General features: G+C 44.5%; 1 protein-coding gene across 1 annotated transcript in view; it reads right to left on the bottom strand.

Annotated features, from left to right (window-relative positions):
- Snx31 (sorting nexin 31) overlaps positions 1-24,320 on the bottom strand; it is a gene marked incomplete at its 5' end in the record, with an annotated part of 57,310 nt that overhangs the window by 11,120 nt on the left and 21,870 nt on the right. Inside the window, 5 exons of the mRNA XM_010619662.2 lie at positions 5,577-5,780; positions 8,534-8,626; positions 15,240-15,309; positions 18,227-18,314; positions 19,241-19,331. Of these exons, the coding sequence (XP_010617964.1) occupies positions 5,577-5,780; positions 8,534-8,626; positions 15,240-15,309; positions 18,227-18,314; positions 19,241-19,331 (546 nt within the window). The remainder of the gene's footprint in view (positions 1-5,576; positions 5,781-8,533; positions 8,627-15,239; positions 15,310-18,226; positions 18,315-19,240; positions 19,332-24,320) is intronic.

The following is a 24,320-nucleotide window of genomic DNA, read 5'->3' as shown; positions in this document are numbered from 1 at the left end:
CTTTTAAACTGAAATGTGTGCTGTTCAGCACCTATCCCACTTTCCCCTTGTGAAAACCATTCCTCTTCCTCTGCTGGCTATCTATGGAGGACTTTCAAGGAATGACAGGTCAGTAGTGGCATATGGTCCACACTGAGGGCAAGTGGACAAATACTGTCTGGGCCCCTCATTTGACTACAGAGTTGCGAGACCCAGAGAACAGGTCCAGATGGAGTTCTTATCTCCTAGACACCCTGAGCTCCTTTGGTTCCTGATTTTCTGAGGCCTCTGCTTTAGCTTTTCCTTTGAATGTATGTTATTCCATTTCCTTCCACTGATCCCTTCCTTTTGCTAGAGTAAGATATGTTGGTTTTTGTTGCTTACCACCAAAGAGCCCAACTCTCACAGGCTTTATAAGCTAGGTTAAGAATGTCAAACTTTATCCTGAGGGCAACAGACTTTCACTAAGAGATGTTAAAGGCTAGATAATAATAATATGAGACTTATATTTTAGAATGATTGGTCTGACAGTATCAGTATAGAAAACGAATTGAGCAATGGCTGTTTTAAGACATTGAATAACACATAATGCCAGAGGACAGGAAAACAAATGAAATCAGCCCACAATTAACCCATATTATTCCTTGAAGGAGTTTCCAGGAGGTAGTACAAGGAAAGGGAACTCAAACAGAGGCCAGAGCCCAGAGCTTCTGTTGAGTTGAGGAGAAAGAGATGAAAGTTAAAGTTGTTGAGGTTAAAATTTATGGAGCAGAATACCACAAACTCCAGAGAGCTCCTCACAAATCTTTGGCTGAATAATGATCTGGGCATGTGTGGAATGAAACTTCTTTAAGCCAGGAAAAGAGCCACTAAAAAGCAGTGAGCTGACCAAATTCATAAGTTTGCAGACAAGGCTAGAAAGAGCTTATGTTTCCATCAGCTGGAGAAGAGAGGCCACACTGGGCCAGAGGTTGGGTAGAGGGAGAATAAAGGTAGCTTATAAGAACAGCGCTAAGTAAGCTCCAGACTAAAGATTTCTCTGAGCCTAACTTACGAAAGCTTAACAGAAAACGTCAAACAAACAAACAAACAAACAGATAAATAAATGCAATCCCAAGTAACTTAACTGGGTGGGAGAACAAAGTAATCATCTTTAAAGGAACACAACAAAACCCAGCATTCAATAATAAGAGATTCACAATGTTCAGCTACCACAAAATACTACGTGGCAAGCAAAGGAGAAAGAAATATGATCTGTAAACAGGAGAACAATCAATCAATAGGAACAGATTTGGAAGTAATAAAGATGAAGGAATTAGTAGCCAAAAATATTAAGTTACAGTCATGCATCATTTAATGATGGAATGTTCTGAGAAATTCACCGTCAAGCAATTCTATCACTCAGTGGTGATCATGGAGCACACTTATGCAAACCTAGATGGTACGTATTCTTTTGGGGGGATTTCTGGGAATGTAAATCATGTTAAGCGTATGCTCCACTGCTGAGCCACACGCTGGTCCCCAAGTCTACTCAACGTGGCCTCTTGATATAAGCAGGAGACATAGTATAGACATGAGATTATAGGCTGTTGCCTGTGTACACAGAAGGCTGGTCCACAGTAACATTTGTTACAGAATTTAAAAGTGCACTCTAATGAAAAAATTATAGTAAAATAAATGGGCCAGTAACTTAGTCTTTTATTATAACTCTCAATTGCATATGCTATTTTTACATGACTGGCAGTGCAATAGGCTTATTTATACGAACATCACCACGACATGTAATGCATAGTGCTGGGATGCTACAATAGCTACTTCACCAGGAAATAGGAGTTTTTATCAGACCTCTACTGTATACACAATATCACTGTACAGTATGTGTGAGGACAGAGGTGGTGAGTGTGTGGACACAAGAATTTAGAGAGCCAGTCATGGTAGCACACACTACCCAGCACTCAGGAGGCTGAGGCAGGAGGAATGCTGTGAATTCAAGGCCAGCCTGGGTTACAAAGTAAGTTCAAAACCAGCTTAATCTAGATAGGGAGACTCTATCTCAATAAACCAAAAAATAAATAAATAACTATAAAGGAATTTAGAGAAAAATAAGCAAAAGGAGGGAAATGGAAGATATAAAAAGAACCCAAGTGGAACTTTCAGAGATGAAAAATACAACATTAGATGTAAAAATGCACTGGATAGGCTAAACAATATGTTAAAACAATGCAAAAGAAAAGATCACTCAAGATGAAGCTTATGCAGAAAAATAAAACTAAAATTTAAAAAACCATAATGAGATCTCACTTCATACCATTAGGTTGGTTGTAACTTTAAAAACCAAATAAGTACTGACATGAACATGGAGAAACTGGAACCCTCAGCATCTGCTAGGGCAGCCCAAATGATACAGCCAATCTGGACAACAGGCTGATGGTTCCTCTACATGCTAAACACAGAATTCCTATTTGACCCGGTAATTCTTCTAGGTACAGACCCAGGAGAAATGAAGATCTGTGTCCACCCAAAGCTTTTATACAAATGTTCCCTGCAGCATAATTCATTACAGCTGAAGGCAGAAACCGCCCACATCATCAAGGCATAAACAGATACATACAATGGTGTATCTTGAGAGTGGGCTGTTATTTGACCATGAAAAGCAATAAAGTGCTGGTACACATACAATAAAGATAAACTCGGAAACATTACACTAAGTACAAAGCGAGCCACGAAGAGCAGAGACTAGGATCCCAGTACCAGAAAATGTCCAGAATAGGTGAATATATTGTATAGAGACAGAAAGTAGATGAGTTGTTTCTCAGAGCTTCGAGAAGAGCGGTGACAGCTAAACAGCGAGTGGCTTCTCCTTGGGTGGTGGAAGTGCTTTGAAACTGTCTGTGATGGTGGCTGCATAACTCTGGGAATATATTAAATCCCATCCAATCCTTCACTTCATATGGGCAAGTTGTATAGTATATTAAATTATATTTCAATGAAACTGTTACAGAGAAAGAAAAATATTATGTGGTAACGGTGAAGGAATAGACAGATCAGCAGAACAGAATAGAGGCACAAACACGCCTAACAAATATTTTGGGGGGTGCTAGGGATCAAACCCAGAGCCTTGCACATGCTAAGCACATGCTGTACCACTGAGTTACATCTTTTGTCTCTGGAGAAAGGTACAAAAGCAGTTCAACTGAGAAAAGAAATCCTTTTTGACAAATGGTGCTAGAGCAACTGGACTTCTAGAGGTGGAAACTGGTAACTTATCTCAGTTTCTGACCCTATACAAAAATTAATTCAAAGTGAATCATAAACTTAGATGTAAAACACATAACCACAAAATGTAGGAAAAGAAACAGCAGAAAAAAATCTTCATGCTCTAGGGTCTGGCAAGGAGTTCTTGGACTAGAAAGTGAAAGCATGATCCATAAAAAAAAATGAGCTGGATTTCACCAAAGTTAAAATTTTTTACTCTGCAAAACACTCTATTAAGAGGATGGAAAACTTCAGAGAAAGAAATATTTGCAAAACAAATGGCCAACAGATGACTAGCATCTAGAATAAAGAAGGAACTCTCAAAACTCAATAGTAAAAACAAAAAGAAAATAGACTAAAGAAACGGAGACATATTTCACTGGAGGTAAACAGGTGACAAATAAGCACAGGAAAAGATGTTCGACATCAGCTGCCACTAGGAAACTCCAAATCAAAATCACAATGAGATACCATCACACCTACCAGAATGAATGAAATAGAACATAGTGACAATATCAGATGCTCACGCGCGAGGGTGCAAAGAAACTGGATCATTCACCTATTGTTGGTGGGGGTGTATAGTGATACAGCCACTCTCCAAAACTGTTGGGCAGTTTCTTAAAAAGCTAAACATGCAATTACCATATGAACCGGCAAGTGCACTCCTGGGCATTTGTCCCAGAGAATTCAAGATTTATGCTCAGACAAAAGCCAGTATATGAATATTTATAGCAGCCGTTGTCATAATAGCGAAAAACTGCAAATAACTAGATGTTCAATGGGTGAACAGTTAAATAAATTTTAGTACACCCATAACACAGACTACTATCCGTAAAAAGAAACAATCTAGTGATCTATACAGTAATCTAGATGAATTTCCGAAGAATTGTGCTATGAAAAAAGAAAACCAATCTCTAAAGCAATTGATACAGACAGGCTACTCCACTCCTCAGGAGAAGAGTTTCTTTTCAAGTGCATGCAGAACATTACCAAGAGAGATCATGTTTTTTTACCATAAAACAAGTTTCCATTGTTTAAAACACATTGAAACTCTACAATGTATTTTCTCTTAATCTAAAGGGGAAAAGGAGACTGGGGAAAAGAGAAGAGCTAGGAGGCTGTTCAATCTTTGCGGGGAGGGAACGCTGAGATCAAGCTGTGAAGGCGGAGAGAAAGGGAAGTTTTGAGGCATGACAAGGAAGTAGATTGGATAGGTCCCCATCAGCACTTAAATGTGTAGGATGAGAGAGGAAAGTCAAAGGTCCTTTCCATATTTCTAGATTGGCAATCAGGACGTGATGGTAGAAGGCCTTTGGCAAGACAGAATATGCAAGATACAGGAAGGAAATGGGACAGGCACACGAGTTTGCCACATTGGTGATGGCCCTGGGGAAGGTGGCCAGACACAGCAGGGACACTGGGCCTCTGAGAGGGGCCTGGGGGATTGACTTCAGAGAACAGGTAGAGGAAGGGTGCTAGGAAGGGAGCCCCAGGAAACACTAGCACTTCAGAAAGGCTCAGAGGTAGAAGTGCCCCACAAAAGCAGGGGAGGAAGGAGAGGGAGTTTGGGAATGGAGGAAAGGTGAACAGTTTCAAATGCTAGAGAAAAGCCAAGTCCTGGGTCAGTTAACAATTCCCGTGGGGGTCCAGGTAATTCCAGTTAAACCCACTGTCAGAATTAACCAGTGATACCTCAGTTCGTGAACTTGATTCTTTCCACAATTCCGGTCACAAACTGAGTTGGACAGAAACTGAATCAAATTCAGTGATTAGGTTCAATGTTGACCTTATGGGGAAATTTGATTTTGGTTCTCATCCTGTTCAGTTTGCAAACAGAATCATGGACAGCACTGAGTTCGTGAACCGAGGCACCCCTGTAATGGGTGTGGCAGTGCTCAAGCACAGCACTGCGTATAAAGTAGGCATCGGTAAATCTGATCGTGAAGGTTTGTCTTGCAAGGAGAGGCCAACGTAAGCATGATGCAAAGGCTCCTTCAGAAGGCTCTGCTGGTCAGCATTCAGTGTCTCCGCAGCACCAAGCACATGGTAAGCGCTCAGTCAATGGTGCAGTTATCACCACCTGCCGTTATTTCTCTAACTGCCCTTCAAGCAGGAGAGATCCTGTTGATGGAAGGAGGAAGACTGGGGCTTCTGCTGTCCCGGATGGGGGACCTGCACCAACTACGCATGGCATTTACCATTAGGTGATGTTTAGTGTGGCTTACTTGCCTCTCCACTCGAGGCAATTTCAATGTCAAACCCGCCTCCCTAGTGCCAACTCTGTCCCCGCAAGAGCAGCAGGATTTTAAATCATGGCCAAAGCAAGGTGCCAAGATACTCACAAGGAAAGTGACCTGCCAGCACTTCACGCTGCTCATCTGGAGGATGACATCCTGTGTCCGGCTGTCAGGCAGGGTCACGCAGCAGCAGATCTCATCTTTGCCAACAGAGAGCACAGCCCCACAGCCTGGCTCTGGGGAATCACAGCGGCAAGGATCCAGCTGCATGTATCCATAGCACTGCACCTCCCGGCACAGCTCCAGGAACTGCTCCAAGAAGGAAACAAAAGACCACTCAATACCCATGCGAACCTCAAGTGAGACGCGCTGCTCCAGGAGGACATGTGGGATTTGCTCACGGGCACGGCCCTTTCTGCTGAGCCGCGCAAAGGAGGATGATGCCCAATGCCCGAGGGACTGAGCAAGCCCCAGGAAGGCCGTGGTGTGCCTGCCGTGGCTGGAGCCATCCCTGCCTAGCTCATCATCAACTGTGTCCATGCCTGCACAGGGGGAGAAGGAAAATATCCAGGAGGGAGTGAGAAAAAAGAGTGGTGTTGAATAAAACAAATGGGTAGAGATGATTTTATCTCAGCGACATAAAAGCGTATATTTAAAATACCATCCTTTAAAAAAACTCAGCTGAGATCTATGTAGGAGGAAAAGTAGTTCTTTTTCACTTTCGCAAAGGAGGATGATGCCCAATGCCCGAGGGACTGAGCAAGCCCCAGGAAGGCCGTGGTGTGCCTGCCGTGGCTGGAGCCATCCCTGCCTAGCTCATCATCAACTGTGTCCATGCCTGCACAGGGGGAGAAGGAAAATATCCAGGAGGGAGTGAGAAAAAAGAGTGGTGTTGAATAAAACAAATGGGTAGAGATGATTTTATCTCAGCGACATAAAAGCGTATATTTAAAATACCATCCTTTAAAAAAACTCAGCTGAGATCTATGTAGGAGGAAAAGTAGTTCACTTTTTCACTTTTTTATGTAATGTTGGTATTAGTTGTCAGAGAAAAGATTTTGGAAATGGCAATGAAACAAGGCGAGTAGGCTGCATCCTAAGGACGGCTCCAGGCAGCCCCTGGATGCCAAAGGGAATGTTTTTTAAGTCACTTTGAAATGTGGCCTTCCATCTCTGAAATGATCTAAGAACTGAGGACGTTTGCAGTTCACACCGTGGTCCCAAAGCTCATCCTGTTAGGACGGGACTGGGACTTTTCATTTTTAAACTAAGCCTTACCATTAGTAATTGCATTTGGATAAAGCTGCTGATGGTTTGGTGACTCTGCCTTTGTCCCTGCAGCCTCTGCTGTGGTTCTGCCTTAATGGGGTGTGAGATGTGTGTGGAGACAGCAGAGTTGTCACTTCAGCACGTGGTTAAATCAGAAAGGCCACACTGCTCAGTGACAGCCTTGCTCTTTTCCGACCCTTTCTTGAAGCCAGGTGACTTGGTCTCCCTTTCAAGGACTATGTCAGATGCTCTCTGATAAAGTGAAATCGAAATGTACCAACACAAAAGCAGCGACAGCACGGCCTTGATCTCTCACTGCTGGCTGGACACCTGTGCGTGCAGCTGTGCCCTTGTGTGCCGTGTTTCTACTGCTCACCTCCAGCACTCCAGAGCAAAGCAGCCTCAGATAACTTATGAGAGTGACTGTGTACCAATAAAACTTTATTTACAAAACCAAAGTCCCATAGTTAGCTATCCCTAATATAGATCAAATGATTTGTCTTGGAGTTAATTTCACTCATTTTCAACTACTTCAAGTTTTACTGTACGAGTACACAAAATAAAGCAATAGTTGTTTATATATTTGCTCCACTGGCAGAAGAACCGCACAAACAAATACTTTGGGGAATCACTACATATAGACTTTTTTGAGGGAAAACAAGTTAATTTCAATAATGATTCAATTTAAAAATTTAATTCACATATTCAAAGTAGTCTTTAGGAGATCATCCACATGTCATATGGCAAATTCAGATAACATATTTATCATAGAAGATCGATTTTTGTTGTATACAAAAAATACACTCATTTTGGAAAAGCCAAGCAGCACTGTAAAACCAGTGTTCACAGCCCATCAAAATAGAAGCTGTATTTGTTAAAATTTACAAACACAGACAAATTATACTTCAAACTGTTTGTGACAAAGCTGAGATGGAAACCCAAGGTTTTAGGGGTTACTAAATCATGGCAGTATGTGCCTTTCCCTTTATTTCCTTTTTTCCTTTTCTCTTTTCTGTCCTATAAAAATCTCAAAATGTCTGAGCCTTTGAAGAATGACTTCCAAATTAACCTAAGTATAAATGAGTCCTCTAAATGTTTTGTCACATTTTGTTCAAAATCAATGCTGTGGTTGCCAACACTGGCGAATGAAAAAAGGCAGCACAGGAGGCCAGGCCCGTTTCTTGGGTTAAATCCGTCCAGTCCGCCAGACTCATATGTGCTGCTTGCAGGCGGGAGGTTTATTGGTTGGTACCACCTTTATGAAAGCTTTAAAGTGGATATTTAGAAATAGCTCCTTAAGAAAACAGAGCACAGACTCAAATGTGGAGATGTTGGCTGCAGGGTCTGGGGGAACTGTGCCAGGTGTAGGGGACACAGAGAGTGTATAAATGAGACACAGTCTTGGGCCTCATGGCACTTACCGCCAGATTGATTTATTGCAGTCAAAGCTATAAAAAATCTGACTTCCAATAATGGTAAGCTATCAAGCTAAATTATAACACAACCACATAATGGAACACTCCAGAATCATTAAAAATATTGTGGAGGATCTATATTAATTAACTTGGCAAAGCACTCATAATATACCATATTTCTTAGAATCTCTTAAAAAGGTCTTTCTTAAGTCTCACAAGAAAAAGTCAGTGAAGGTATTTTCATGTTTAAAAAGAGCCTCACTGTTATGGTTTGAAAGGTTTATAAATAATAGCAACAAAAAAATAATAATGACAACTCACTTCTAACGTTTCTTGAACTCCCTTCCAAGGGATGTCTCGGTATAATATTTGACTCACCTTGGTTTGATTGTTTTCTTTCTGAAGAGCCTCTAATTCCTGCCTCTGTCCCTGTGTGGGCTTGATCCATTCTTTCTCAATGTCCTGCATTGCCTTAAAACAGCATAAATTGTACAACCAGCAACCTTAACAGAAATGAATTATCTGACAAAACAAATGCATGTACGAAGGGCTATAAAAACAGACCAAAGTGCATCCATATAATGAGTTAGCATGTTATAAAGGTCGCTTTTTAAATTAGTGGGCAGGAGAAGATTGTCTGACAATTTTGGGGCAACTGATAACATGTAGCAAAGAAATAAAATTAGCCCTTTCCTTACATCGCCCATCAAAATAATTTCCACAAAAGTTAAAGATTTAATTATTAAAAAACCATAAATGAACTAGACAAAAAAGATAAAAATATTTATCTGATGTTGAGGTGGAGATTATCTTTTTTAAGATATAAAGACAAAATGTATGAGGAAGGAATGATCACATGAAAATACAAATTTCTACATCTACAAACCACAAAGAACAAAAGAAGCAGATGGTAAAAATGAGGAAAATAACTGCACCATGTGTGACAATGAGTTAATATTTATAGAAAGGAATAAAAAATATAAAATCCTCAACAGGGAAATGGATGAAACCATACAGCGGCATTTGACCAAAAGGAATTCCAAATGACAAACATATATTTAATCTCACTGGTAATATAATGATTTTTTTTCTCTTGAATTGGCAAAAGCTAAAACATACAACTAGAATTGATAAAGGCTTGGGGACACGGAACATTCTATGTAGGAGGGATGGATTTGATTGGTTCAGCTTTCTAGAGATAATTTGGCAATACAAATCTGAACCACCTACAAGAATCATAAACTCAGATATGTGGAAAATAGATTGATAGAGGTGTTACTACCGTGTTTTTGTGTAACAAAAAATTTTCACCTCATTAATAGGGGCAAAACTAGACACCATCTTCCTTCTGTATCCACAGATTCCACATCCATGGGTTAAACCCACTGTGGATAGAAAGTATTCAGGAACTGTATCTGTACTGAAACATGTACAAACTTTACCCCTGTCATATGCAATAAGTTTAACAATTAATTTACACAGCAACTTCATCGTATCTGGCATTAAAAATAATATAGAGATTATTTAAGTTATATAGGCGGAAGTGTCAGGTCATATGGAAATACTACTTCGCTGTATAGAAAGGACTTGAATACCCTTGGATTTTGGTGTCACAGGGGGTCCTGTTCCAAACCCCTATGGAGACTGGAAGGATGAGTGTATAGCATTTATTGTGGCTCAGGCAATGTTCTAATGCTTAAAACAAAGTCAATGCTACCATTTCCCTGTGAGGTAGGTGCTGTCATAAAATATCCAAAAGTAAGTCATTGAATTTTCATATAACCAAATATCTCATATAACCAAATAATACATAATGCTATCATTAAAAAATATAGAGAATATTTAACAACATAGGGAAAATTTAACGACATGCTAGGTGTTGATATGTGAAAAGAATATCAAGTTACAAAAAAGTATAGATCTCAATTTTTCCAAAATGACAAAAAATATAAAACAAACCTTGTTCACATAGTTATGAATCAAAGAAATGGATGTGCATATAAATGAAATATATATATATAGTAAACACACCAAAAAAGTTAACAGTCTAAGGATAGCTGATTGGGTGATTCAAAGTCTGGGGTGGCGTTTACTTCTGTTTTTGAGTCTTCCATATTTGAAAATTTTTTTATAAGATGAAAACAAACTTAGCATTAAAAAATCAAAATAGAATGTATTGTTGGGCCCTGTCTGCTTGACTTTTGCTAAGTGCTTTCGGCAAATGTTTCCAAACTCCAAATTCCTAATGGGCTTCTTGGCTGTTTCCTAAACTGTCACAGATTTCAGCAGAGCAACACTGGGCTCAAAGGCAGGAATCACCTGGAGGCCAGTGGTCCCTGAGGAAGCCGTCAGGATCCTTCTGAAGCCAGATGAAAAGCTGAAGTAATGAAGCCCGCGGGCGCAGCTGGCCTGCCCTGCTCCCACCACCTTTTCCGTGCACAGCTCCTCTTCTGGCACCCAGCACTTATGCCCCTGAACGAGCCTGGCAGGGGGGCTCTGGCATGGGCTGACAAGTCAGTCGTCAGCTGCACACGGGGAGCCGGTGCCCTGTGATTCCCCCTGACTGGAAAGAGTGTACCCTGGCTCCTCAGTGAGATTGTCAACCCTCGCGGGAAGAACACGTGCCCTTCACTCAGTGTCCCACAGCCAGACCGCACTCAACAGTCCTGTGCTTCCGTCCACCTCAGTCCAAACAGAAGTCCGTGTCACGTCCCTCAGTGATGCTCGTAGGGAGAATGGAAACTAAAATGTTGTTGACACTGCTGTTCAGGTTGGGGGAAGGGGACATGGGATTTAGAAAACAGAAGAAAAATAATACATGTTAGGAATCTGCTTTAGATAGGTTTTCTCATTGACTTTTTCCCAACTGTTTTGTGGGATAGGAACAATTACCACAGATGGGTAAATTGAGGCCAGGAGAGGTTTATGATCAAGGTGACCCAGAAAGTAGGTGGCAGGAGTTAGATCCAAGCTGGGTCTGGCCACTACACCAAGCCCTCCTAGTCTTGCCCAAGCTGCTGTTCTTTTTCCAAGTGGGCAGCTACCCACCCTCCAGCTCTCTGTTTGTCACCACCTCTCCTCCAAAGTGAACTTGAACCCCTTGCCAGGTTGGAATCAGAGAAAGCATGAAGAACTGAACACCTTTATACTTCCTGAATTCTGCTTGATGCTAGAGCCTGTAAGGACTATCAGCACAGGACAGTGATGTCAAAGAGGAGGCCTCACTAAACAAATAAGATGTGGTGGTCCAGATACATCAACTTGAGTGGATGAAGGAACGCCTGGCAGATTAGTAAAGTGATGTCCTTGCTGTGTCTGTGGATGACTGACAAGTAGGCCAGCAAACTGAGGGTTGAAGACACATCCTGAATATGGGTGGCACCAACCAATAGGATTGTAGCATGAATGGAATGCAAAGGGAAAGAAACATGTCCATTTCTGAAGAGCTCTGGTCTTCACCATTGCCTTTGGACGTAAGTATCCAGTTTCTTCAGCCTTCCAGCGCAGACTCACAATGGCTCCACCTTGGACTGGTGCGGCAGCCATGATCTCTCTTGTTCTACAGATTTCATCTTCTTGGGCTGAGCAGCTACTGGAAAGTCAAGCCCTCTAGCACACAGATGGCCACCGTGGACTCTGTGGCCTCTGATCCTGTAGCCCTACCTACTAAATCCCCTTGTATAATTATACATATATTTTCTGTTGATAATGTTCCTCTAGAGAACTCTAATACAGAAGATGACCAGCAATTGTGACAGTAAGATTAACCTAAGACTTATTGCACCAGAGGACTTGAGATGCTCAAACACTGAAATATAAATGCTCTACAGAAGTAACACAGCCAAGGTCTTCATGAGCTTCAGTCACACACGTCCCAGTGCCCTCTGCAGAAAGTATGGTCGTGAGACATGGGGCTATGGGTCCCTCCAAGAAAGGAACCACCACTGGGCTCTGGCCAGTTGAAATATGGCACAGGATGGCAGAGAACATGGCTTGGCACAAGAGCACTGGGCTGGGGGGGTCCAGCAGCCAGCACTTTCCCCACCAAAGCACAGGGCCCGTCACACAATGAGGCTACCTGGAGAAAGTCACCTCTTTTTCTAATTTGCCCAAAGTTCCTTTGTATATCAGTGGTGGCCCTGCTGAAATGTATGCCCGGAATTGACCAAATCTTTGATATTTTTGAGAAAACACAGAAATCTATACTTTTATCTACAATCCCCCATTTTGCTAATGTCCCTCAAGTTTAGAAAGGAGGAGGAAAAAGCTTCCACCTCAGGCATTGTTGGGTATACCTGTATTAGAAAAATCAAAGGGTAACTCTTGAAAGTGAATTATGAGAACTCTGTTAATTATCAGAACTCATAAGATTTTCTTGCATTAATGCCTTAAAGGATGACTATCACTCACTCATATGTGAATGTGCTAGGCAACCAGGACTGAGGAGGAATGAGAGGCAGGCTGGCTAGGGAAAAGTGTACATGAACCTACTTACTGACAATGACAGGTGAGAAGCGAAATCCCACAGGAGCAGAGGAAGAGGGGCACTTTCTTTCAGTGGGAACCAAAGAAGGCTTCCCAAAGTGGGCAGCGGATTGTGGTCCTGGCTCTCCTGCTGACCTTGGGCCAAACTTTAGACCTCTCTGTACCTCTACGTGGATTCGGAGGATAAAGATGATGGCCAAGGTTATTATAATAGCAACTACAGTTTTTGGAAGATGCTGCCATAGAGTGAGATAAGATGTGAAAAACAGCCTGTGAAAGCTGGGAGAATAGAGACTATTCATTCAACCTCTGTGGGGGCAACATGGTGGTTCAGAGGAGGACGTGGCTGACCCAAGACCATGCAGAGAGAACGTGGTGGTAGGCAGAGTAAAGGACAGAATTCACTTTTGAAACTTATTGTTCAGTATGCTTTTTCTCAAAGCCATCTTTTTGTCTAGCTATGGCACAGGACATACCATCATTTCTCTCTGGTTTACAACTCCTAATGACACATGAAAATCATGCTATGATCCTGGAAGTCCTAATCTCTCATCACAATGAGAACTGGAAGCCAAGCCACAAAGACTATGTTTCCCTCAAGAACAATGTGGTAGGCGATGTGTATTTCAACCAAGGATGTGATCTCAGATGAACCAGACACAACTGATGATGTATTATAATAGCAAGCATACAATGGCAATGAGGTTCAGTAAACATTGAAAATGGTAAGTTCTGTTCCAACTCATATGGCATGCTCATAAGTACACTGAACATTACTACGCATGGGTAAAGTATAATAGGAAATGAACTCAAGCTACAGACTAGTCATCACAATGCAATAGAAAATTAAACATTTAATATGTGATATTTTGATTTGTCTCAGAAGAGCTTTGTGGTCATGACTTATTAGTGGTCCTGGTTTCCTAAGTCACCTAAGGAAATATTCACCCAGTCTCTTTCCTTCCTCTGCCCTCTGCTATGTGGAATCATCAAAGTCCATCCCGGACTGTTCAGCCACAGCCACAGCACTTTGGCAGGTATTATTAATGTTTCCTGTTGCCTTGAAGAGCTCATTAAAAGTAATGACTCAACCAGAATCTCTCCCCTCTTTGATTCTTCCCTCCACGTACATAAGAGCTACCTGCATAGAAGTATTGTCAGACTCTCCGTACATCCTCTAGACACCCAAGAGAGAACTACTCCATCCTCTGCCAGCAAAAGTGATTTTTCCCTTTTCTAGAAATGTGGAAGGTACCACATCTCTCACAAAGTTATTATTAAGTTTCAGTGAAACAATGCCAGGCCCACCATGAGGCTTAGTGACCATTGTGTGCCAGGAACAGTTCTAAATCCTGGGGATCCAGCAGTGGGATATGAACACCTCGTTTCACAGAGAAATCATCCTAGCTGGGACAGACAAGAAAACATGCATGGGTAGCCACATCCACAGTCAGTCAGTCAGTGGACACGCTCAGTGGTGGTGGGGAGAGGAACAAGGACCTGGGGAATTGGGTTTAACTGAGCCTTGGCAAGAAATTGACCCACAGTGCTGCTGGCACCGAGGACAGAGTGAGGGAGCTTTCCTCCCTTCCATAATCACACAACAGGCCCAGCAATGTCAGGTCTTTGAGGACAGTGACCCAGGGCTTGGGAACACTTGGGGCATCGCGGAAGCAGACGGAGAGCTGAGGAAAGGGTCCACAGCACGGTCGGGGCAGAACTGCTGACCATTCACTGACAGGCAGGGACTTCCCCATGAGAGGCAGAGGAAGGGAAAGGACTCTAATTCTCCTTTCCTGCAGGTTAGTGGGTAGGGAGGACCAACTACGTGACTGACAGGGCTTAGCGCAAAGTGGAAATGTGGGGTTCCTTCTGTAAAAACTATTAAGAATAGAATTTCAAGGTAATTTGACAGCAGAGCATTAAACAAGTCCACGGCTCAAAGCAACTGCAGAGGCCACATGCTCATGAAGCCGGCCTAGAGTAGGTGGCCGGCTGCCTGTTGTTCCAGAAAAAACAGGTTATGTTAGAGTAAAACTAGAAGTCATATGTAACCTATGCTATCAGTGACATCTCTTCTAGGGCTGTCAAACCAACCTAGATAAGTGATGGTGAACCTTTGAGAGCCTTCAATGATAACAAACTGCCCACTCCCCTAGATGATAAAAGCGTCACCTACAAATTCAGAGTGGTGCTTAGAATAGAGGGAGAACTCATTTTTCCTCTTTCCTAACTCCTCTACTTTTATTTTTACTTTTTAAATTGTGATAAAATACATACAACATCACATTGATCATCTCGCCCGTTCACACACAGATGAGGAGGCAGTAGATATGTCCACAGTGTCACACAACCTTCACCACCATCCATACAAAGCTTTTTCATTATGGCCCACAAAACTCTGTACCCAGGACACAGTAACTTTTCCTTTTCCTCTCCTCCATCCCAGCTATCCTAGTGTTCTCTCTCTCTCTCTCTCTCTCTCCCTCTCCCTCTCTCTGTGCCTCTGCCTAGTCTAGGAATGGAGATAGACTTTTAAGTATTATCATCTTTTAAAACAATTCCAAACCAAACAGCTTCTAATGCATGGTTTGCTCACCTGCATGTAGAGCAATTCCACGGCCGCTCTGCAGCCCATCAGCACAGAGTCGAGGGCTGGGTCCATGTACCTGCATGAGGCAGGAGCATTACGTGACTTCAGATGCCTTGGCCAATGGCACACCTGGGTCTCCTCTAACAAAGCCCCAACCTGCCCCTCCTAGCCTTCATTTCTCCCTCCACCTCCTCTGCATCCTGTCTTGATGCCGTGGGCTCTTACTTGGTGGGCTCTGAGAGTAAACAAGCGAAAGCACAAAGCTTTTGGGGAATGGCCTGCATTTCTGTTCACACCCAGCCGCACTCTTGGCCAGCACATCCTGGATGCCCCTTGCCTGGTGCACAACCCCTGGCATGGTTACCTGTTCCACAGGTACCAAGAACCTACTCATCACCCTATGTGCAGCCACCTTTATCTCCAGCTAGCGCTGCCCCGAGAGTCTGCCCCCAGGGCTCTGCCTCACCCTCACGAATTCCACCAGAGGGGCCCTCCAGAGATTCTGAGCTGGGGGTGGATCATGTACCCTGTTTGCTTCTGAGGCCCTTCGTGGGTGGGACCAGCATGCTTCCTTTGCACCAATTTCTTACAATCCCGTGCCCATCTCTGCAGTCCATTTACCTGTGCTTTCTCTCCTCTTCTGCCTGGAAGGCCACCTCCTCCCTGTGCTCCTCCCCTGACTTACCTGCCCATCTTACCTGACCACCAGCCTCACCCCACAGGCCCTCCTCTGGTCCCTGCTTCTCAAGGCTGTGTTAGCAACCCACCCTCTGTGCCTCCCAGCACCCTGAATTTCTCCTAGTCACTGCTCTGACCAAGTTTTCTTGGCACCAGCTGTGAAGACCCCCGATCCCTGATCAGAAGTTGCTTCTCTGGGTCCGCAACTTCTGGGTCTTGGCAGATTGACTTGTATAGTAAGGGCTCCTTGTCTGCCTATCAGAATCAGCACAATAAGCTGAAATTCACAACTATGCCAGCCCCACTGCATGCTGAGAATGGACAGATAGAGACAGTTGGCAAGGGTGTGCCAAGGCTGGTTGACACCCAGCCACCAGCAGAGGCAGGTAGCAGCTGCACCCAGTGGTACAGGGTGACTGGATCAACAAGGTTGACTCAGACCAGAGGAAGGGTGAAAACTGAATCAGAGGGCAACTTCATCTTGGGAGTGGGGAGAAGCAAAGAAACATTCCTATCCCTTTTTATGTAGCTATTTGCCTACACCCCAGGGGCCTCTGGACCCAGAGAATAGCGACTATGGCACCAGCGAGCTGGAGAGACCTAGGTCCATCTGAGGCTGGGCTCGGAGGGCCCAGAGCAAGCACCGTCCAGCCTGGAAGGAACTGTTTCATCATTGGAGAGATGCACTCAGAGACATCAGGGAGGAGAAAAATCCTTAAAGCTCTGCTGGACTCCTGAAGCTCTTGGAACTGATTGGCTCCCAGCCAGTTAGACCTCTCTGGAAAAGGGATGCGACACCACAGGATGCTACACCAGGCTGTGCACTTCCGAAGACCTGACCTTCCTCACCAGCAGGAAGTGGGCCTCTCTTCTCTCTGTGCCACGAGCAAAGGGACAATCTTCCTGGATTCAGATGCTGGCTTGTGGGAGAAGATGTTTTATCTTGCACTTATCATCCAGAATCTGCCTATTTAATGAAGACAAAGGCAAAACCTAATGCCTAGTTTAAGCTTCAAGGCCATGGCTCACCTCACCTTTGATCTTAAGAGCTCACGAGAATGAATGAAAAGCCTCAAACTCAGGGATTTTTTTTGTTGTTGTTGTTACTAGAATCATTATCATCAATATGACAATGATAAGCATAACCAAAACAGACTTACTTTATAGGGTTACTCACAATAATCCTAGGGAGTAGACATTAACTATTATTTATTATTACAATTTTTGTTCTCCCTTAGGAAGCACATATACTAAAAAAAAATGGCACAATATTATTGCAATTTTATAGATAAAGAAATTAAGGCATAGAGGGCTTGAATAAGCTTGACTAGGGCGACAAAGCTAAAATCTGAGCCAGATGGGACTTGGACTCACATACTCTGATCCTAAGAACTGTGCTCTGCTGCTCACTCTTCCAGAACATTCTCCAAACCCTTAGATGGAGTGGAGTCCTCTCTCCTCTCCATGCTCCACGCCACAAGATGTTGACCACTTCTCAGAATACTTCTGATTAACAGTATAACAACCTTGCAGAGAATATCTGTGCAAAATGCAAAGCCCCAACTGGAGCTCTACGAAGCACCACAAGATCAAGTTAACGACCACTCCTAGATTTCAAAATGTCCTTCTTTAAAGCTGCTGTACTCTGATGCTAGACCAACTGGGCTGGGGCAGCAATCCAAGACAGCTACGGTGACAGATGCTGTGATTACAGATTACAGGAAGTGCTGTGCTCCTCACTGGAATTTTCTCATTGTTTTCCATGAGAACTCCTGTTTCTGGGGAGATGACAGTGTTTTCTCCACAGGGGCACTTTAAGGGGCTCCTATCAATGTAGGAGTATGAATGGCCCAGGGACATACACTTTAGGAATATAAAGTGAATATGTAAGGGTTCAAATTCATTGCAAACTGGCTGAGGCCACTCTTGCCTACAAAGAATACCACATTTCAACAGATGAGTCAGATCTGTTTGTAATTACTGTGAAATCTTTCCACGAATACAGGAAGTATCGTCCATTCCACAGCAAGCCCTTGGCCAGCAGCCTCTTGCCATTGCCTGCCTCAGTCCACCCCACTCGCCCTACCATGTCTCAGGCCTGCCCTTTACATTTGCCTCTCAGGGGAGGTGAGGATCGAGGAGTGGAAGTCGTCCTTAGCATTCCATACCTTTCCCCCTCTCTTCCTTGTTACTTTACTCTTAACCTTCCCTCAGGTTCCTGGTTGAGATCTACCCAGATGTGGAGCTGTGGGCGGGATGTGGGGGATTCTAACAAGTTCTGGTCACCAGTGGTTTCTGCCACTGTAAGTACTCACCACTTCCGGAGTCCAACCTTACAGTTTTCCTCTTCAGAACTTCGAAGGCTAACATAAGGGAGTTCAAAATCTGCCAACTTTTTCACAACTAGAGAAAGAGAAAGACAGTCTTACTGGTTCTGTGCACAGAGTTTACATGTAGAAGATTCAAGATGAGAAGGTAAGATATCACCATTAGAAAAAATAAAACTATAGTAAAAAGTATTCTCTTGCACGTGGATGCAATTTTAATTTCTAACATTCATTCAAAAAATGTTATTTCGTTCTTATCAAATCCCAGCCCTGTGGTTAGGATATTTTACCCCGATACAGATGGAGAAATAGGTTCAGAAAGGCCAATACAACACAGCTTCCAGAGCCAACCCACACCCAAACCCCCTGACTTCCAACCCAAAACCACCTGCCAGCCACTCCTTGAGGATACACATAAATTACTTTAAGATACCATTCTCCAGGTAAAAAAAAAAAAGGAACATATTGTTGACAACACACTGGAGAGCAAAGTAATGGCCATGGGAATCAGACTACCAGCTTTCACTCTCTCTTAATACCTCTTTAAGAATCTAGAAACTGTTCTATCCCCGGTACCAAAAAAAAAAAAAAAATCTAAGAACTTGTATATCAGCCACATTTTATAGCAAATATTCTTTGACAAGGAGACACTGTGCTGTGGCAGATGTCCCAATACCTGGCATCTAACACTTCTCTACCAGGAGGCTGTGGCACGGCGGGTGGCCAGACCCAGGGCGAGGGTGAGAGGGACTGGGGTCGGGACCGGCACACTCAATGGGATGTCAGGCAGCTTTACTCCTGACCTCAAGGCTGCTTGTCCCTGCCCACTCTGAACGAACACATGACCTTCCCTTCCCCCAAACCTCTGATTCGGGGCTGAAGACACTGGTCCAAGGACCACAGCCTGGGTGGGTGATCAGCCCCCGAGTTGAGACTCCCGAATCTCCACACCTCTGCCTGTTCCTGCCCGCCCTACCTCCTGGCTGCCCTCGTAGCTCTTACCAGACAGGCTGCCCTCCTTGTAAAACCGAATGAGAAAGAGGCCGAAGTAGCCCAAGAGCTCCCAACTCAGTCCGAGTTTGCGTGACACCACCTTAAACCAGAGACAAGCGGAAGGAGGACCGTTAGGATGCCAACCACCCTCCCTGACCGTGACATGCAGAGGGGGAGTGATCCGGACACATCAGTACCAAGTGTTTGCACAGGCCACCTGGAATCCTTTCTTTTGGGGAATCTAAAAACGGTACATACTCATTTTAGAAAACTTAGAAATACAAAAAAAATTACAGTGAAGAAAATTATAACCAGTTCCACCACGATGGACCACCTCCCCAGAGGCACCATCCATCCTGGTGCTCAGTGTCCCTGGAGGGAACAGCCATTCTCTATAAATGCCTGTCCTCCTGTCACATCTGCCCAGGGGCCTGCACACCAGCTCACCTTCCTGCAGGCTGGATTACCAGACACCGCTACTCAGCTAGCGTACAAAAGCGCATGAGCCCCCACCTGCCCCGACACCCACAGGCCTACTTCTGGTTGATGCTCCTTGCAATGTGCAAGTGTGATTTACTATGACATTTGTTCTGTGAAAACTTCAGATCCCAGGCATGGGCTGCCTCCTTCTGTGCTCTTCTCTGATGGTGATATCAACACCCGTGGTTTCCTTTTCACCACTGGGTCGCCAGGCTGTGACCTCACAACACTAGGCCTCCTTTGACCCTCCCTCAGTGGGAACTTGCACAACGCAGCTGGCTGTTTCCCTCCCTCCCAACACTGCTCCCTCTTTAAGACTAACTGCATGCAAGCCAGGCACGGGTCCTCCTTTGACCCTCCCTCAGTGGGAACTTGCACAACGCAGCTGGCTGTTTCCCTCCCTCCCAATGCTACTCCCTCTTTAAGACTAACTGCATGCAAGCCGGGCACGGGGGCACACGCCTGTAATCCCAGCACACAGGAAGCTGAGGCAGGAGGATCACTGTGAGTTTGAGACCAACCTGGGCTACATAGTGAGTTTCAGATCAGTCTCAACTACGTAGTGAGACCCTGTCTCAAAAAACAAACAAACAAACAAAAAAGACTAACTGCATGCAAATGATTTCCTGGCACTTCCAGTCTTTTTCTTTAAAAAAAAATTGACATGTAAACATTGTGCATCATTATGGGGTACCATGAGTTGTTCGGATACATGTGTAGACTATGTTTTTCAGTCAGGTGTCTTAGTTAATTTCTCATTGCTGAGACACAAAATCCAATCCCCACAAATGAAAGGAGAGGTTTACTTTGGCTTCAGTCAATAGTCAGCTGGCTCTAAGCAGAAACAGCATGGAAGAGAGGTACAGCGGACGAGTAACTGCTCACCTTATGGTGGCTGGGAACCAGAGAGTCAAGGGAGGAGCCAGGAAGGGAGATTTAACCTGGGCCACGCCCACAGTGATCACCTCTTTGACCAGGCCCGGCCTCCTGACAGCAAGTCAGCTTCCTCCGGAGAATCCAATCACCTTCCCAAGCTTCTGTCTATGGTTACATATGGCTTTAGGGGGACATCTAGATATAAACCGTAGCATCAAGGTAACTATTTTTTCAAGCATTGATCATTTTTTTGTGGTGAAAACATTTAAAATCCTTTCTCTTGGTTTAAAAAAATGTATACAGTACATTACCATCATCTGTGGTCACCCCACTGAGCAAGGGAATGTCGGCACTTACTCCCCTGCCCGATTGTAACCACGCACCTGTGCCTGCTCAGGCTCCATGTGCATGATCCCTCTGCAACACTGACTTTTATTTTTTGTTTGTTTGTTTGTTTGTTTTTTTGAGACAGGGTCTCACTATGTAGTTGAGACTGACCTGGAACTCACTATGTAGCTCAGGCTGATCTCGAACTCCCAGCGATCCTCCTGCGTCAGCCTCCTGAGTGCTGGGATTACAGGCGTGCGCTACCACGCCCGGCTGCAACACTGACTTTCTAAGCACTGACCACTCCTAGGTCCCTAGGTGGCAGCTGGACAAATACCAGCTTCTCAAGGGGGTACTTTTCTTGGTAGAGGTCTGTAAATTACCTCATGAGACCGTCTAATTACGTGGCTTGGACGCATGTGTGTTCTTGGCATTGCTTTGAAAATGAAGCACAGCCTGGGTGCGGTGTCACATCGTCGACTCCACGTGCACACCCTTCCCCTCCTTTGTCTCTCACCCTTTCCTCCTGCTTTTGCAAGGCACTTGGGTCAGAGCACAGGGTCCTTTTGGGGAAGTGAGTGTGGGGAGGAAACAGAAGCACAGACCTATTTTCCTAGATAGATCTGATCCATGTCCACTCACTCCGTTTCTCTTTTTCGTTTATCAAAAACCACGAGCTTCCATGCTAAGGCAGAGAGGAGAGAAGAGCGGGGACAAAGGAAAAGCCTTCTATAATTGCTACAGTTCTGAGCTGGATGTCCCTAAAACCCACGTGTCCAAGGCTTAGTCCCAGCTTGGTGCTCCTCAGAGAGAGTGGGACCTTTAAGGGGTGGATCTAGGAGGAGGTCTGTCTGTCTGTCTGTCTGCCCCTCCCCCAGCCCCCTGCGTTGCCTTGCAGCTGTGCCCATGTCACCTGAACCTTGTGACCTGTGTCTCCGTGATGTGCTTCCCACCACAAGCTGAAAGCAATGGACCAATGGGTCATGGACTGGAACCTCCAAAACTAAAAATAGACTTTTTTCCCTGTATACATCGATGTGCCTCAAGTATTTCCTATAGCAATTGAAAGCTAACCAGTGCAATCATTTATAAAGATATAAACACAGACACCTTTTGAGAGTGAGGAACATTCACACAGTAGGAGACATAATACTATTTTTCCTTTTAGTAAATGTTAGTAGTGATCCTGCAAAATAAACAGCCTCTGGAGGGGGATTTCTGTCTAGGTCTGGGCAAGTGCTTGCTTGCCTTCTGTGGAAACTCCTCCACTTCTGGTGGAGCCTCTGGTTAAACTGAGCCAATCTAATATCAATATTGCCACTTTGAGCTGCTCGCAAGCCAACATGATTAGATGAGAGAAAGCACATACATGATTCTCAGGCCACCAACGCAGCTCACCATTGTACTCCATTAGTTTCAAGAGCAGTGACAAAATAGATGGTACAGGTTGACAAGCCTTTACCCAAAATATCTGAGACCAGAAGTGTTTCATTCTGGAATTTTTAAATTTTGGAATATATGTGTGTGAGCAGTGACATATCTTAGGAATGGGACCCAAGTGTAAACATGAGACTCATCTGTGTTTCATAGACACCTCGCACACACAGCCTGAAGATTACTTTATACGCTACTGTCAGTGAGCCTACATTTTGGCTGTGGCACTGCAGGAGGACAGGTGTGGCATTTTCCCCTGTGGCATCACGTTGGCCTTCAAAAAACTTCAGATTTTGGATGTTTGGGGAAGGGATGCGCCAACCTGTATTGTGGAGCCCTAGTCTTACTGCCCTACTCAGCACTTACTTCCTGCTCCCTCTAATAGCAATAACAACACAAGTAGCCGGCCCTATTGGCCCTGAACTCAGGAGGCTGAGGCAGGAGGAGACTGAGTTTGAGGCCTGCCTGGACTACTATATAATGAGTTCAAGGCTGGCCTGGATTACATAACAAGATCTTTTTTCAAACAAATAAACAGACAAACATACTCAATGCCAGTAATGATCAAGCCTGTAACTGCCATTGGTTATGGAATGCCGACTATTTCTATAGTTACTTAGACATTATCTTGAAAGGTTAAATAACTTGCCAGACTCATATAGTTACTATGTGGCAGTGCTATAATGTGGATTCAGGGCTCATCCTAACTCTAGCAGATAGGAGATCCTAAACTACCACCAACAACAACTTCTGCTGTCGGTGTGTCTAGTCTGTCAGGGAGCCCAGGAAGAGAAAACCATGCTGAGGACAGTCTCTTCAAGTGGGACAAATGCTCTGTAAGTCTGCACTATCCCAACCATTTCCAAATTACCTCCCACCTTGCAGCTGTGCCTATGACACCAACTCCATGTCACCTACGCCCCTGTATCACCTGTACCTGTGTCACTGAACCTGTGTCACCTGGGCCTCCATGTCACCCGCCTGAAACCAGTGCATCTGAGTGTGTAGCTCCCAACTCTCACTATTTCTGCCCTATGTGTCTATTGCTCACTCTGTAGGTCCTAGGAGGGAACTGTGGTTTGTATTTTGATTTTGGTATACAAACCCTCTCAAGTACCAAGCATCAGGGGCCTTTGATGTTTTTCAGAAAGCCCATCCTGGAATTCAGAGCAGAAGATCAGCAAGTCTGGTAGCAGAGAGACTAACTGAGGGGCAGCTGTAGAAATCTAGCTGAGAAATGGTGAGGGCTGGACTAAGGCTAGGTACAAAGATGAAGAGGGTGATGGAGCACAGGGTGGGTAGGGCCTGCGGGAAGGAGCCTAAGTGGACTTCTTCATGGGTGGCCTCGGCAGCTAAGTGCTGCTGATTCTGTGTGGCCCTGTTGGGAACAAAAAGCCAAGAGGTCAGAGATGATGGGTGTGCATGATGACTTTAGTAGAAAGAAAGGGCCAATGCAAGGTTCTGGGAAGGACCAAGATCTGGAGGAGGTGTCTTTCCTAATCCAGGGCTGTAGGTAGCTCCCCTGAGGCAGAAGGCCAGGCAAGTTTGGGCCTCCAGACTGGGAAGAAACCTTTTAAAAGTCCCCATTGCTCTTTTCCAGGCCCTGTTATGGCCCACCTGGTTATGACTTGTTCCAGAATCAGCCTGGTACCACCCTCTTTCCTGCTCCAAACCATGGGACACTCACAATGAAGCATTCTGCAAATGTCCGGGCCACATCCTGACTATGTCCCCTCCGAGATTCCTGAAAACTTGCCACCCACAGAGCCGGTAAAATCAAGGAGGCCCAGAAAACTGGCTGTAGCCCGGGTTCCTGGTCAGTCTCCTGCCTGGCAGCAGCTCTTGCAGGTAAGTCATCCACTGGGTAAAACTATAGGCAGGAAGTTCTGAAGGTGGTTACAGCCTACCCTTGGCTTTTCAACCAGATTTTTTCCTATGTTTGGCTGGAGAGTTGGAGTTTAAACAAAGTTTA

The sequence above is a fragment of the Fukomys damarensis genome, unplaced genomic scaffold, assembly GCF_012274545.1.
Source record: "Fukomys damarensis isolate Sample0158 unplaced genomic scaffold, DMR_v1.0_HiC HiC_scaffold_5, whole genome shotgun sequence".
Taxonomy (NCBI): Eukaryota; Metazoa; Chordata; class Mammalia; order Rodentia; family Bathyergidae; genus Fukomys; species Fukomys damarensis.
Note: the sequence above shows the minus strand (reverse complement) of the source record. Positions and strands in the feature narration are given on the sequence as shown.